This window comes from Culex pipiens, chromosome 3 (assembly GCF_016801865.2).
Source record: "Culex pipiens pallens isolate TS chromosome 3, TS_CPP_V2, whole genome shotgun sequence".
Classification (NCBI taxonomy): domain Eukaryota; kingdom Metazoa; phylum Arthropoda; class Insecta; order Diptera; family Culicidae; genus Culex; species Culex pipiens.
In genome coordinates, this window is record NC_068939.1 from 2,978,194 (window position 1) to 2,994,521 (window position 16,328).

General features: G+C 39.5%; 1 protein-coding gene across 1 annotated transcript; it reads left to right on the forward strand.

Annotated features, from left to right (window-relative positions):
• The first annotated feature begins 5,663 nt into the window (after window positions 1-5,663).
• On the forward strand, window positions 5,664-8,377 carry LOC120424421 (uncharacterized). Its single transcript, XM_039588530.2, has 3 exons — window positions 5,664-5,881; window positions 5,938-7,242; window positions 7,308-8,377. The coding sequence occupies exons 1-3, from the start codon at window positions 5,822-5,824 to the stop codon at window positions 8,340-8,342; spliced, it is 2,400 nt and encodes a 799-aa protein (XP_039444464.2). The 5' UTR covers window positions 5,664-5,821; the 3' UTR covers window positions 8,343-8,377.
• The last annotated feature ends 7,951 nt before the right edge of the window (window positions 8,378-16,328 follow it).

Consider the following 16,328-nt stretch of genomic DNA (forward strand, 5'->3'; position numbering starts at 1 on the left):
CTGTGGCAAACACTGTTGTGGGACTGCAGCGGAGAATGAAACACCACTTTACAGCAGAGAGAGCGTGAGGGAAATATTTTTGTCTTTTTTCTGCGTCGTCAGCCTGCACGAGGTTTGTACCCGAGGTGCAAGGTTCGGTTTAAACTTGAGGTTCGTGTACGGGTACAGTCTGTACACGGCAGAGTTTAGGTTTGCTTGTACGCGTGCACACGCGGTGCTGGTGTTTGAACGAGTACAGAAAACAGAGAACGCGGTTGAACGCGGTGCACGGGGATCACTGGATTAATGTATTTTAAACTGAATTCCAAGCATGAGTAAATCTTTTCCAAAACCATCACTTTATAAAAAAAAACATGTTTTGTAAAGTACTGACAGCTCTTGAAGAATACATAAAAACCCCTTATGTTTTTTTTTTATTACTTTGTGGGGGCCTTCTCTATAACCAAATAAGCTATTTGTGTCAATGGTTCACCCATACAAGTTTCCATATAATTTTGGCAGCTGTCCATACAAAAATGGTACGTAAATATTCATAAATCTGTAACGTTTGAATTTTCAGATCAATTTGGTGTCTTCGGCAAAAAATAGGTATTGTTGAGGACTATTTTGAAAAATTGTTGCACGGAAAACAAAATTCATAGATTTTTTAATTTACATTTTTTCACAAAAACTAAAATTCCCAAAATACGTATTTTTTTTTGAGATTTTTTGATATATTTTAGGGGAAAAAACACGCAACTTTTGAGCCATAGAAAGGTATGGTCAAAAAATCTGTCGCCGTGTTATGATTTTTTGAAAAAATAGTGATTTTCGGATATAAATGGAAATTTTACAAAAAAATTACGCAATTTTTTAATGTAACATTGATTTTGCAATCGAAAAGTACAACACAGATTTTTTGATGAAAGGTTCCGTGTTCAAGATATAGCCACCAAAAGTTTGATTTTTGCGAAATATTTGAAGTTTTTCGATTTTTGAAAATATTTTTTTAAAGGCTCAGAAAATTAGCTTTAAATTTGTCATTGTAGATTGGACCTCTGTTGCTGAGAAACAGAGACTTGAAGAGAAAGAAACAAGAAAATTGAAGTTTTCTAAGTCTCACCCAAACAACCCACAACAAGGGCACAACAATACCAAACCATGTTATTCCAAGGGTAAAATAATACCTCAAAATAAAACCATTTCAATACAAAGTTGAGATCTTCTGGATTTTTGAACATTGCTTAAATACCAAAACTTGGTATTGCCATGGTTTAATTTTTAGGTACTCCCGCGCCCTTGGAAAATCAGATTTTGGTATTCCTGTGGTCTTCCAAATACATGATTTTGGTATGATTTCATGGTATTTTACCATCTATTACTGGGCAACCAAGAGCACATTTTGGTCGCTGGTATTTGCACAAGAAATACCAAAATTTGGTATTTTCATACCATTTTTAGTGCAACAGTTGCAGTTAGTGAAAAAAACAGAAATGATCCATATGCAACAGCCAAATCTACTCACCTGATGATTCCATGTTGTTCTTAGTGATATTCTTCACCACATTGAATGCATTTGTCACTGATGAACGGCCTGTGCTTGAAGTTCTTGAAGATTCTAAAAAATAACAAGATTGAAAAATAAGTGTTATTAAAATGAAACTGGATTGAAATTCACCAAAATTTTATAATCTGTCGATTAACTCATTTTTCAAAGTAGGGGAATTATACTTATTTTAATCACTCTAAGGCGTTCGACCAATTCTCATCACTTTTGCAGTTTTCTGCTATAAAATCAACATTTTCAGATGAATCAACAATGGTGAGTTGCTTGCTCACTTTTATTTGAGCTATTTTTTTACTTTGGAACCGTCAAAAACACTTTATGAAAGCTGTAATTCATTAGCAAAGTGCTGATAGGCCGATTATAGAAATAGGCTTAGAAAGGGTATAGTTCCCCTATTTGGTTATCCCAACTTAGAGAAATTTCAACGTTTTAAAAAATAATATTAGTGGGTATATAAAAAAAATGAAAATCAGCTTTAACACTTTTGGGTTTCAAGTCATTTTAGCGCAAAATTAATTATCTCATCAAAATTTATAAAAAAAATCCCATAGTTTCAGAGGAATTTGATGAAACCTTTCAATACCAAAATAATACCAAAATGTGGCATCCTGACCACAATGTCAAGTCATTTGTTTAGGAGGTATATCAAAAATGTTTGAAATCAAGTTTGAAGTTTCCGGTTTTCAATGAAAGCATTCGCTTTGAGACATCATTTTAGCGCAAAATTAATTATGTTGTCAAAATTGGTCAAAATTTTCCCATAGTTTCTGAGGAATTTGAAAAAAACACTTTAATACCAAAATAATACCAATATGTGGTGTTCGACCATTGACAAATTCTGCAATTTTGCAATATCAAAACAATACCTTTAATTGGTATGATAGCACATATTGCTCTTGCATAATCCTTAAGACAAATTTTAAAGGGTCCAGGAATACCAAAATTTGGTATTGATACCAGAGAAAGGTATTATTACGCATTTCCCTTGTTATTTACCCATGCTCGGGATGGTCCGATTTACAATGATTAAACATAAAATATTCGTGAAATTTTCTTATCTTTTCAAAAACAATATTAAAAAAAAATTAGTCAAGACTTACAATTTTTAAACTCTAACATTTGCCGGAACTCAATCGCAATGAACTTAAGTTGAAAAGGGTTAAACATATTTTTTTTCTGTTTCAACCTCATTAAAAAAACCCTAGATTCCAAATCCTTAATTTTGTTCACCATTGCCCAAAACCTCCTACAACCCGGCAGCAGAATGGAGTAAATCTGGATCTGACCAACGTGTGGCAGCAACAAAAAAAATCTCACCCCATCCAAGACACAGCACTTTCGGAATCCAGATTCATGCCAACTGTTTGTCTTGAGGGACACACGAGCAAAAGTGTTGAGAGCACAATAGCGCTAGGCCAGCAAAAAACCAGGGGACACTCGCCAAGGAATAAATTAAAAAAAGAGCCAACTGTCCGTTTGGAGCAAGCAAGCAAGCAAGCAAAAAAAAGCGCCAACTTGTTTAAAAGTAGTTTGCTGCTTTTTTAATAAGCCACCACTCGCAGAAAAAAATAGCTGGAAGAAAGTTGGTGAATTATAGCTACAAGCGTTGCCTTTTTGCAATTTGTCTGGGACAAACAATTATTTTTCATCATTCACTCTAGGCAGCATTATGCGACCATTTGTGACACTTGCTTCGCGTTTGCACTTCCGTTATTTAGGAGGACGTTTGGTTTTTTTGCTGCTCGTTTAATCTTAAATAAAGCATCTTTGGATGGCTTTTCGTTTTTGCCTGGAAATTTATCGCCGATGGCAGCCCAAAGTGCTGCACTTTATTATTGACAATGGTTCTCCCGTGACCCATAAGTTATGGCAAATTATCGCCTTCCATCAGAAATTTTCGCCGCCGAAGACACTTGAAGACGAAAGTAATTTCACCACTAAATTTAGCACCTCTTGGGTTATTTATGAAAGTGTCACCTTCGGTAAGTACCTTATACCAGAGTTTGTGGTGGTTTTGGGCGATTTTGGCCAACCACATTATCGCCGATTCGTAGGTTTTTCCTTTTATTTTATGGCGCAGATGGCGAGTGAAAACGTGGAGAAAGTCGTGGAAAATAAAATTCTAATGCAGTTCAGTCTGGAATTTCATAAAAATAGAAGAGCACACAGCATTAAACGTTGTGCAGCCACGACAAAACGAGATTGGAATAAAAATGCAACAAATTGAATTGTTGATTTTATTATGGAATGGGTTTGTAGCTTCGTTCTGGCTGTTTGAGAAGAGTACTTTTTGTTTGAATGAAATCAAACTATGAATAAAGTTTGTTTATCCATTATCTAGCAATACGAGATTATATTTTGAAACCAAATATTTCAAGAACAATTACCTTATTCAATGGTTTCAATTAAAAAAATAATAAAAAAACGATGTTATGCATCGTAGATAAAAAAAAAATGAGATATTTAACGAAAACTAAATAAACTCCGTGCATTGTTGTCACTCTTTATATGGAATAAGTTTCAATGTCGTGGCGCTATCTTGACACATTCTGAAAATTGATGTAAGTGCGAAAGCTGGCCAAAGGGATTTCGGGTCAAAACGCGTTTGACACACGTACATGCCTGACAACCGTAAACATGTGTTATTATAACTCAAGACTCCGGCAACCAAATTCAACCAAACTTCTTGACTATGCACAGAATGGTCAACCAAACAAGACGCTTTTGTTATTGTTTACGTTGCGTGCTCTATTCTGTATTATTTTTCAAGGTCAAACATTAAAACGCGTTTTTCTCGGAATGTCAAAAAGTGACATGCGACAAGATGGCTCGACAGCGTCGACATGATAACTTTAATAATGGTGGAAACAAAAACCCAAACAATTCGAAATCTCAATTTGATGCTAGTTCAAGTCAATTCGATGTTTCCAGCAGGCTCATCCTATCCTTTCCCCCAGCTGCCATGTTTGCAATTACGGCCGGTGCCGTAATAGGATGTGAAACAATATTTCAAATTATGTTTTCCGCGGAACACGGGGTTTATTTTCCGGCTGGAGCACAGAACGGAGAAAGGGGAGCGATTTGAAAGCTAGTCAATGAATAGTTCTGCAAACATTTGGAAAAGGGGAGGAGGGCGAGTCAGAGGGCTTGACTACAATCATTACGAGGTTGGTGTACCGTGCCAGGAAAAACGACCGGCGATGATGGCATGAAGTTGGGTTGTTGAAGGCTAGGTGCGAATGGATCGGGGCAAATCGTCACTGGCAAAGCTGTCAGTGATGGAAAATTTAAAACTTTATTACGGTTCAGAAATTGATCTGATACTTTGCCCTCAAGTAAATTTCCATCACTGGTCCCCCTACAACAACAGCGAAGTTGGTACTGAATTGAATGAAAATGCCACTACCCCCGCTTTTCCCTGTCTCCATTTCAGCACTCTCGGCGTTCAACTGGAGCCGCCAGTAGTGTTTTTCACTTTTCATTACACAGCCCGACAGACGGACAGAAAACTGAATCTGACGTTGATGAGCTGACATCGTTGTGTGTGTGTGCGTGCGTGTGTACCTCGGCACAACACAGTAATTGCTTGTTTGTTGTGCAATGTTTCAACGTACCCCGAGTAAGTAGGGAAGAAGGAGTGTGGGAGTTGGAACATCGACCATTACGAATTCTGGTACAGTTTGGTTAGTTTTAGTAGTTACGAGGAATAGTTGTGAATAATTTGATGCAATTATATCAAAATGAAAATCAGTTTTTTACGCTGAATATATTATTCGTACGTTGATCTCGGAGTCACGGTGACTTGCTGTAAAACTTAAAATAACCAGAGGAAAGAAGATCCGAAAATATTAAAATTTCTTTGCTCCATCCATATGCTAATAGGCGTCTAAATGACGCACGTTTAACCCCTTAGTAGTAGTGAACTAGTTTCGCGAGCAGAGCTGCCAAATGCTTAGGTGTATTTTTAATAGCATTAGGCGAGCCATCTTTCCGCTTTTGCCCGGTTCAACGACAAATGGCAACACTGTTTCGGCGCGACGAATCTGCATATTTTGATCCATTTTAACGGGAATTTTGCTGGCGAATATCATCGATTCATATTCCAACGATACCGGTTCTGGGTTAAGCGATCTTCTAGGGTAGAAATTTTCGGACTTTTTCGAAATAAATATAAGCCTTATCCCGATGGAGAAATTCAGTAACGGGTCAGCTGTTGCGTTGGCCAGGACTGGTCGCAATTTCCTAAAAGAAACGAGTGGCTGGTGAAGTGCAGTGATGCTAGTGAAAACGGTAGCGGTTGCCATCGTCGTGGCGTGCCTCGTCCACGGCGGGCAGGTAGGAAGGTTGTCCCCCCGGAGTATTCTTCAAGTGACAATGTTTTTTTATTGCAGTCCCTTGGTGGAAGTGTATCTACGTCTACATCGTCAAGCAGTGCAGCGGTATTTTTCAACGCAGCCGCAGGTTCCTCGCTGTCATCGAATACCGCCGCGTTGAACTCTTCGTTGGCTATGATGCAAATGAGCGTTGATAACCTTAATCTCAAAGCACCAACGAAGGAAAACACAGACACGGCAAAGTTCATATCCAAAACATTGGGCAAAGCGCTGAAATATGCGTTCAAGTTCATTAAGGCTCTCACGAACTTAGCCACTGACAAAACTATTCCTATCGAGGAGTTGTTCCAGCAGTTTGAAAAGGCTTACGACAAGCTGATCACCTACATGACTAAGGACGAGGCTGCGTTCAAGCAAGCATTGCTTGAAAACTTGGGCGTTGCTGTAGCCCGGGACGTTGAAACCAAGTGGAACAAAATCAAGCAGGAGCTCATGAATGTGGCTGCCAACGCGGATCGCCTCAAGAAGTCAGTTCTCCACCTCCACAACAGACATGACGAATCTCAGGGTGAGAGTCGTGCGACTATTTCACAGCTGGTAACGGTTTTCGCAAGCAGCATTTCGAAGCTTAAAACTGCCGTGGCTGATCTTACTACTGCAGTAGGAAACATCGTGACTGGTCTGCAAACGTCCAACACGTTTTTAACCCAAGTCATCGGCACAAGAAACTCTACCCGCACAAGTGTGAAAACCGCAAGAGCTGAACTGAAAAAAGATTTACTTAAGGCTCGAATGGATGCCTTGGATAAGTTCCTTGCTGCTCAGAGCAAAATCCGAACTGGTCTAAGCGAATCTATTTCAAAATTGTCGATATTTTCCACGAGCAAGAAGTTGAACCGATATGCACGCAAGTTTGACGACAGCTACTATGAGCTGTATCACTTTTTGCGCCAACGGAACCGTACTGATGCATCGAGCATTGGCAAAGATTTCTTCAGAATCTGGGAAAATCTGGAAAACGTTCACGACAAATCGGTAGAAATCTTTTTCTATGCAATGCGACGCACCTACATGCGACTGGCTGATGTCGTGTTTGAGAGTAGCTTCTACAACGATTACTGCCACACCACGTACACGTACTCAGTGCCCTCAAAATATCAATCAGTCAGCACTGTGATCAGCGATTGCACGACTCGGGAGAAGACTCGCTGGATGGCAATCTCCACTGCTATCAAGGATGAGGTCACTCTGCTGCAGTCCATCTCGGAAGAACTGGCAATGAACATTGCCCGTTGTGCGACCTACAAGGACTTTATCACGTCCAGTCCCGACTACAACCAGGCTGAAGCATGTTTGAAAACGGTATGTAACACATAACCAACATTTCTGTAATTTCTCCTATACCTACAATCAAATCATCTTTCCAGAACTTGGAGGACATGCGCGAGCTCAGTTTCCAGCTGAAGATTCATTTCACGAACATTGTGAACCTGGTCAAGGCCCAGGTCGCACCGAGCAAGTATCGGCTGGAGAACTGCTTCGTGACCAAGCTGCACGAGGCGACGGCCCTGCTCAAGAGCACCCGGGAATCGATGAACGAGTGCAGCGGCCGGTTCGATTCGCACCCCCGGATGGGCTACGAAGATGACGCTAGCGATTGGTACAACCGCCACCTGGGAGAGGTTTGTGAGGGATCGGACGCGGACTCCGAAAGTGTCAGCAACGAGGCCATCGACAGTGCCGAGGCGTACGACAAGACAGGCTTCCCAGAAGATATCGACAGGAAGCCCAAGATCGACACCTTGGTGTGCAAGAAACGGGTGGATTCGGTGGACACGAGCGAAAAGACCGGAAACGGGTCGGATAGCGGAAATGGCGGAAATGGCGGAAAAGACAAAAAGGACAAAAAAGGACAGGACAGTGGAGAAGGAGATAGCGGAGAGCTAGACAGTACGGAGAAAAAGGACAAAAAGGACAAGAAGGACAAGAAAAACAAACATGACAAGAACAAGAACGATAGTGAAGAGCTAGACAACGAAGGTGGCGGTGAGCAGAGTAGTGAAGAGAAAAAGGACAAAAAGGACAAGAAAGACAAGAAAAAGCCAGGAAACAACAAGAATAGCAGCGAGGAGAATTGCTCCAAGGAAAAAAAGAAGGACCGCTTCAAAGAAAAATATAGTATAGAGAACAGCGAGGAACAATTTGATCGCAAGAAGCTGAAGGGTTACAGCGACAGCGAATCTGACATTTTCAACAGGAAGTTTGGAGTTCAACAGCCACTGGGCGATGCTCTGGAAGAGCCTGCTGTTCCGGTTGCTGACGGAATTCTGAAACGCCTCCTTGAGAGCCCAGTCGCCGTCGAAGAAGAGAAAGAAGTTGATATTTCTGTGAAAGTGGTTGGAGAACAGGAAGAGCAAGATCAGGCGTTTGCAACCACTGCGGCTAGTGTTGATGCTGCTTGATTGAGCCTCTATTCAGCAGTTATGCTATGTTAATGCACGAGAAATAAAAAATCTAATAAATATAAATTTGGAAAAACTTTGAATTCAAAATCAATGTTTCAATTGCTATTGAAATGCTCCATGTCTTGCAAATTTGTCTGAAAGATATCTCCTCCGCCGAAAGATCTGAAAGATTTGTCCCGCCCGTGTGGATCAATCGGACCGCGAACTGGACTCACAATCCAGGGGTCGCCTTTGTGTAAATATGAGTATTCGGCGCCGTCGCTCCGTGCCATACTTTCATACACTTAGGAGCCCAGGGCGGCGAAGTCCTTGTCTAATCTAATCTAATCAGACCCTAGCGCAGCCAATCTTTCGAAGGGATCCTGGAGAGTGCCTTAGGTTAGATGACGCCTAGCACTCTTCTTGTCATTTATTAACATTTGTAGTGCGCCATTGCATTGAAAATGCATTGAAACATCACAAGCGTTAAAGCGGCCAGGCCTACTGCGTAAAGCCGTATCGCAGAGATGACTCGTAATTGGGTTTAGTTTGAGCAAAGAGTGTTCGAACAACAACACAATTCTGAATCGACAGGGGAGGAAGAAGCGTGGGGACACACCACCATACGCTCCGAGATTTTTGGTTGTATTCGTTGGGAGCACCATGCTAAGAAGGTTTGGTACTCCGGGACCCTCTGGGATGGGACATCGTATTTCCACGAATGCCCTGGACACTATTTGCCGTGGTTATAGCGCCACAACTCGCTCTCTGTAACAGTATTCCTAATTCCAGTCCACGCTCACCAAGTCGTCATGGCCTAGGGTTAGCATTTTTGCTTACCAATCCATAAGACGAAGGATCGAACCCCGCCTCGAGCGACTTTGATTTTTCGTTCATATTCATCATTTCAAATTTATGTGTTCTTAACTTTCTCGTTGGGAGCAGATGGGACCAGGGCGGCGAAGTCCTTGTAGATAAAAAGGAAGACGCTAGTGGTTGGTACTAGCAATGGTGGCCGACAGCTAGCTATAAAGTCAACTTCGATATCTCCTCCGCATGGCTGTGGAGTCGGATCTGTAATCTAATCTAATCTAATCTAATCTAATCTAATCTAATCTAATCTAATCTAATCTAATCTAATCTAATCTAATCTAATCTAATCTAATCTAATCTAATCTAATCTAATCTAATCTAATCTAATCTAATCTAATCTAATCTAATCTAATCTAATCTAATCTAATCTAATCTAATCTAATCTAATCTAATCTAATCTAATCTAATCTAATCTAATCTAATCTAATCTAATCTAATCTAATCTAATCTAATCTAATCTAATCTAATCTAATCTAATCTAATCTAATCTAATCTAATCTAATCTAATCTAATCTAATCTAATCTAATCTAATCTAATCTAATCTAATCTAATCTAATCTAATCTAATCTAATCTAATCTAATCTAATCTAATCTAATCTAATCTAATCTAATCTAATCTAATCTAATCTAATCTAATCTAATCTAATCTAATCTAATCTAATCTAATCTAATCTAATCTAATCTAATCTAATCTAATCTAACGCAACCAGTACGATTAAAGAATGCTAGAAAGTCTTGTAATTTGAATACGCCCCAAGCGTTTTTCTTGACATTATAAACCCTCCAACGCACATAGTTGCTCTTGAGCACCATTATTTTTTTTCTTCAAAATTTAAAGCTCTGCAACCATGTACCTATTTTTTTTAAACCTAGTTTGAACTGCATTGGTTTATATAAAACTTATTTCTGTTTAAATTTCTTCTAATTTGGTCGATCCAGTTACGAGTAATGTAGAAAAACGTTAAAAAATCTCGATATTGCTCGGGGCGGAAAGAGGCTAAACATTGCAGTACCCATATGGAGTCAAAGTTGGTTTATTTAAAAAAAACTTAGGAGTTGTTTTTGGATTCGGAGTTAATTCGATGAAGTCAGAACTGGATCCCGATTTGGAGACGTTAATTCTCCAGAAGCCTTAGTTGGAGTCGGAATTGCTTCAAATCAGGGCTGCGGAGTCGGGTCATATTTCAAACGACTCCGACTCCGACTCCGACTCCGGCTTTCTCAGATTAGCCGACTCCGACTCCGACTCCGGCTCCGGCTTTCAACAAATGGTTGGCTCCGACTCCGACTCCGACTCCGACTCCACATATTTTTAAATGTTTCAAAAGTTAGTTAACTATTATTAGTTAATTATTTTTAAAACATTGATAAATAGGATTATTTTAATACTCTCTAAGCGTCATGTTTTTCTCAAGAAAAATAAGATAAGTAAAAGTAAAGTAAATAAACGGAAAAAAGTTTCTAGGTTACAAGTTTTATACGTTATGGAAACAGAAATCAAAAAATATCTTCAGTTTTTGCTATGCTGTAGCTATCTTGAAGAGCTCTTGTAGAACTCTTGGAAAAAATGTTACTTGGGCTCTTTGGTCCCGAGGCCTTTTAAACAGCATTTTAAGTTTTCATACGACCTTTTCAAATTTTAAGTTAGATTTTTGAATCTTCTAACTATTTTTCCCAAATTGCCAAACTAATCACCTTTCATTTGTGTCTAAGAAATCTAAAATCGGATTAAATGGCGCGGAGATATGATTTTGTTTAAGTGGTTTTTTGCAAAAATCGACGAAAATGGCCATTTTTCGGACCACCCTAACACGGCGTAGGTCACCCTAATGGCCAAACAAAAAAATACAGGTCTAATTATTTTGGCCAAGGAACCCCCAGAAAAACTTTGAGCCCGATCGGATAACTTTTTTTTGCAAATCATGCTGTTTTTGTGGGGAATTGCTGAATAGCTGCCGAACTATCTCTTCTTAACTTTTTTGTTGTAACAACATAATAAAATTACATGATTAATGAATAATAATTATGAATAAATGAATCGAAATAGTTTCAACTTATATTTCCTAACGTTCATCACCATTCCTTTGATTATTCGCTGTTCGTATCTCCGCAAGTGCCACCTAACGGGTTTTTGAAGAATATTACATTAGCATTTTATGCAAATATTTAAAGGGGCATAAGTTGAATGATTTTAGTTCTTTTAAAACTGGTTCCTGGTTGGGATTTTATCATATGATTATATTTTTTTATTAATTTTATTTCTTGCTAAAAAATTACCGTTATCTGAGACGAATCGGGACACTTGGGCAAATTGGGATCGCTGTTTTAACCTTGTTACTGCAGAATATTTAAATATGTTTGATTGGTTTCAGCTAGAACAGGCAAAGAACAACAAAAATAATACTTCGTTTTCCCCTGTCCCTATTCAGACCGTAGTCCCAATTCACCCCAGATGACGGTAACTTACCCATCAGGCTCTTGAAATGATTTTTGAAGGCAAATCAAATATCGTTCAGCTCAAAAACTAGCCAATTAGCATACTTTCTCCCAACATTTCAAAGTGATAAAACGGTTCACCAAAATATATAGCATCCCCAACCAGTTGTCTGGAGTTAGTGACCATCATGTCAGCTTGCCATCGGTTGGAGACTGATTTGCGCCGGCTTGGAAAATGGCCATCAGTGAAAGTTTGTTGTTTGGCATCTTGGTCTGTTTGCTCGTTGGAGGACTGGTAAGAATTAGGTGTAATTTTAGTTGATTTGTGAGTAACCATTTTTGAGTTGTTGTAGGTTGACTCAGAAGCGATAAATTCAGAGACCATGATCAAAGTTTTTCAAAATACTTATTTCGTTTTTAACCTCCAACAGTTGAATGGTAGTGTACTGGATGTTCAGACGAGGTTAAATAAACTTACACCAAATAGTCAAACGAGTGACTTGAGAAGAGCTAGAATAGTTCTGTCAACGATCGTCAATAAAGTTATTTATCTGTTTGGTAGTCATAACTTTGCTCTTACCAATTTAGCCACTGATAAGACAATTCCAATCAAAGATTTATTCAAGCAGTATGGAAAAGCTTACAAAAGACTTGAAAAGTATGTCGCGCAAGATCATGAAGAGTCTGTCGATAAAATGAAAGAAATTATGGGATGTCCAGTGGCTGATGGGGTTCAAATGAGCCTTGGTCACATCAACCAGCTAATAAATCACATGGCTAAAATAATTAAGCGATTGAAGCAATTTGCCTACAACTCGGAGAATGGAAGCAGTAATGTAACTACAGAAAATGAGGGAAGAATGGCTCAGATTGTGAATGTTTTGACCAGCAATGTTCTGAACTTGAGATCTAGCGTTTCAAAATTCGCCGCAACCGTTGATGATTCTGTTGTAGCAATTGAAACTGCAAATACGTTTTTGAGACAACTGTTTTATTATGGAAACAGTACGCAAAAAATAATAAACACTTCTAGAATAGGAATACGAACTACTCTGAATACGGCCAAAGTGAGAACCCTTGGCAGGCTTCAAGATGCTCAACAAGGAATTAGAAAAGAACTTGGAGGTGCAATTGTTAAGTTAATAGATTTTTTCAATTCGAAAAAGTTTCTCCTTTTGTCTAAATCTTTTGATGACAGCTATCACAGATTCTATTTATTTCTGAAAAGAAACAGTCGATCAACAGTTGCCAGTGTCAAAAATAACTTTCAGCAAATGGCAGAAAACGTGGATGCAACCGTTACTGAGTCAACAAAGATATTCTTCGGAGCAATGCTACGTACCGCCTACAAGTTGGTCGACATTATTCTGGAACGCGGTTCAGCCGCAGATACCTGCTTCAAAACACACTCTACCACACTTCCCACGTTCTACCAGTCATTTACAGCGCTGATTCAGCTTTGTTTCTTTCGAGAAACTCCTCGCTGGTCAACGCTTGCAGATGCAGTTGATATTTTTGGAAATTTACTTCGGTTGAACAGCAACGAACTGTCCGCGAATATTGGGCGATGTGTTTCGTACACGAAGTTTGCCTCGTCAACATCAGATTACCTGCAGGCCAAACACTGCATTCAAACGGTTAGTTCCATAACTCTAAAATTCTACAATAAAATCTAGAACATTTCATTTTTCCTCCCTAGAACCTCGAAGACCTCGACGCCCTGGACGACGTCCTGGAGCCGCAGTTTGAGCAGCTCGCCGGCCTAATCGATCCGCAGGTCGAGGCTGCGAAATACCGGCTGGAGAACTGCTTTGCCAGTGGACTGCACGAGCTGGTGGCGCTGCTGAGAAACACTCGGGCGGTGATCGATGCCTGCGCCGGACGGATTGAGGAGTGTCCCCGCCGGAGTCGTGAAGATCGTGACGCGGAACGGTTCGAGCGGGACCGGGAGTGAGCTTTGTTCTTCTGTGGTGTTAATAAATTTTAAATTATTTATTTTTTTAAATTTATTAAATAATTTGGTACATTAATAAAAACGAATTAAATTGTAAAAAAAAAGTCACACAAAGTTCGACAGAGATGCTCCCAAAAACAGATCGTCGCCAAAAAAGATCACAAATGCATAATTAGTATGGGGAAAGTTTTGCTTTCTGCTCGCGGTACGTTATCAAGTCAAAGCGAAAGTTTGTCACACCCATTGACAGGATAAATAGAGCCACTGGACAGGTGGCGGAAGGTAGTTTGGTGTTGACTTCCAAATTGGTTAGGCCTAACTAGGAGGTGGTAGAAGAAAAAAATATGATTGTTTTCAAGCTATCAGTGGTAATATTTGCGGCATGTCAGCTGACGGGACAGGTGGTGAGTCTTGCGAGATAAATGTGGAAACGATTGTAATTTTCAATCACTTTTTTGTAGGTTCAAGGTGCTCCACAGATGCCACCACCGCCTCCAGGAACCTCTATTTACGAAGGTGTTTGGAGAAGTACACCTATTATACCGGAAATAGCCTCGTTGCGGACCAGTATTGAGAGCAGTCGAAATGCTCTCAGAACTCAAATTTTCCCTGTTGGTTCAACCATCAAGATTAATGAGTTTAACATCTTGTTGAGAAAAATAGCGTTAAAGTTTGCTGACGCTACAATTGATTACTTAGAAGCACTAGAAAATATTGTTTCAACCGGAAACATTCCAGAAGAGGAAGTTTTTGAAGAGCTTGAGCGTCCACATAAAAGATACAGGAAGTTTTTAACTAGTGATGCAGCTAAATTTGTGCAAGAAACGCGCGAGCTGATTGGTTGTCCTGTAGCGCGAGATTTCATGGCAATATTTAAAAACATTGATCACCAGGTTGAGTACATAATTCCAGCAATACGTCGTATTCGGGAAGCAGTAAAGGATAAGGAGAATAAATTAGACTTAGTTCTACGCAAGGCAACCATTGTTTTCAACCGTGTTGTGAAGATAAGGAACATATTTCAAATTCAAATCTTTGGCTCAATGGGGACCACTATTAATTACATTTGGAGTATCAACTCCATTCAAACCATTTTTTTCATGTATCAGAATGCCACAAGTCAAGCTGTCAATCAAACCATCCTTGCAATGGGTACCAACATAACTGCATTGAATATTACGGCACAAAATGTGTACATCGAAGGTCAGCATTCGATAAGGGCTAATTTAAGTAGTGCCATCACTCAATTATCAGTTTTCAATTCCAATATGAGGTTAGCCGAATTATCTCGCGACATTGAACATAACTATCTCCATTTGTATCACTTTTTGCGGGTACAAAATCAATCAGATCTTGTTAATATCAACGGATATTACAAAGCAATTTTTGAAAACTCTCAAAGTATCATTCAAAATATGACGAGCATAGTGCTTAATGCAAGCAACCGAACCATACTTGAATATCTAAATTTAATTATGAATGGCTATTTTAATGGAATAGTTGACTGCAGTGGACAGGGCTATTTCTTGCAAGCATTTGTAGATTTCGTAGCTGGTGTAAATCAGTGTGTAGAAGCAGAAAATTCTATTTGGAACTCAACCATTCAAGCCTTCAACAGTAGCATGAGTCTTCTACAAACGTCCAGCAACACAGTGGCAGCAAGTATCGCACGGTGTAATGACCCAAATTTTGCACTAAACCCAGTATACTTCGCTCGGTCCAAGGCCTGCTTGAAATCGGTAAGAAATATTGTTAGCTTCCAACTAGCAAAAATCTAATCATTTCCACAAATTCCCCTTCCACAGAACGTTGTAGATTCGCGCCGTCTCGTGGGCGTCTTGAAGCCCCAGCTGGAGCAGGTCGACCGGCTGATCCAGCTGGACATTGAGGCGAGCAAGTTCCGTTTGGAGAACTGCCTGGGGACGGTGACGCACGAGATAACTGCGATGCTGAAGGCATCCCGAGTCATTGTCAGGTCGTGTGCCCGTCGGATCGACGAGTGTCCGGTTGAGGAGAAGTACGAGGACGATGAAGGGGAGTGGTACTGGAGGTATCGGGATGAGGTCGGTCACAAACATGAGGTCGGTCATAAACATGAGGTTGGTTCCAAACATGACGAGCTGCAAGCACCGTTTTTGAGGACTGGACTAGACATAGCTGAAGAATATGGTCAAGAATCGTTAGGAAAGGAAGTGAGTGTTGACAGCGAGGAAGCAAATAGCTAAGGATGGAAATGTTAAACTAATCTCAATAAATATGTTGAATGAAGCCATATTTGTATTTTTTTTTGTTTTATCGAATTTTATTCAGCGGTTTCCGATTTGGCTTAAATTTGTCATGGGAGTTTCTCGGCCAAAATAATTATACCCATATTATTTTGTTTGAGCATTTTACTGGTTCTATCCGGAATAGAGTTGTTCAAAAATGAGTTTTTAACGACTTTTCAAAATATATTGTATTTTACAGTAATAAAAATGATGATAATATAACTTCTAGGAATTCGTACACTCTAAATTGTGGTAGAATTACATCATTAAAGTGGTAATATTAAACCTTCAAAATTTTCACATTTTTTTACCGTGTGACTTTTGTTTTCCAAATTATCAATCGCAGGATCGTCACAGACAATAAAATAGCTTATTTCTTGTCTTAGGCAGTGCTTTAATTTTATCGATGGCAGATTAATAATTTCCTGCTTGCTAATAATTCCTAATCAAAGCCAGTTAGCTGGTGTGGTGCA

Excerpts from the sequence above, each read along its gene's own strand:
- LOC120424421 (XM_039588530.2), top strand. The coding sequence starts at position 5,822 with ATGCTAGTGAAAACGGTAGCGGTTGCCATCGTCGTGGCGTGCCTCGTC. Across the intron at positions 5,882-5,937 it reads GCCTCGTCCACGGCGGGCAG|TCCCTTGGTGGAAGTGTATC; the intron begins GTAGGAAGGTTG and ends TTTTTATTGCAG. Across the intron at positions 7,243-7,307 it reads CTGAAGCATGTTTGAAAACG|AACTTGGAGGACATGCGCGA; the intron begins GTATGTAACACA and ends TCATCTTTCCAG.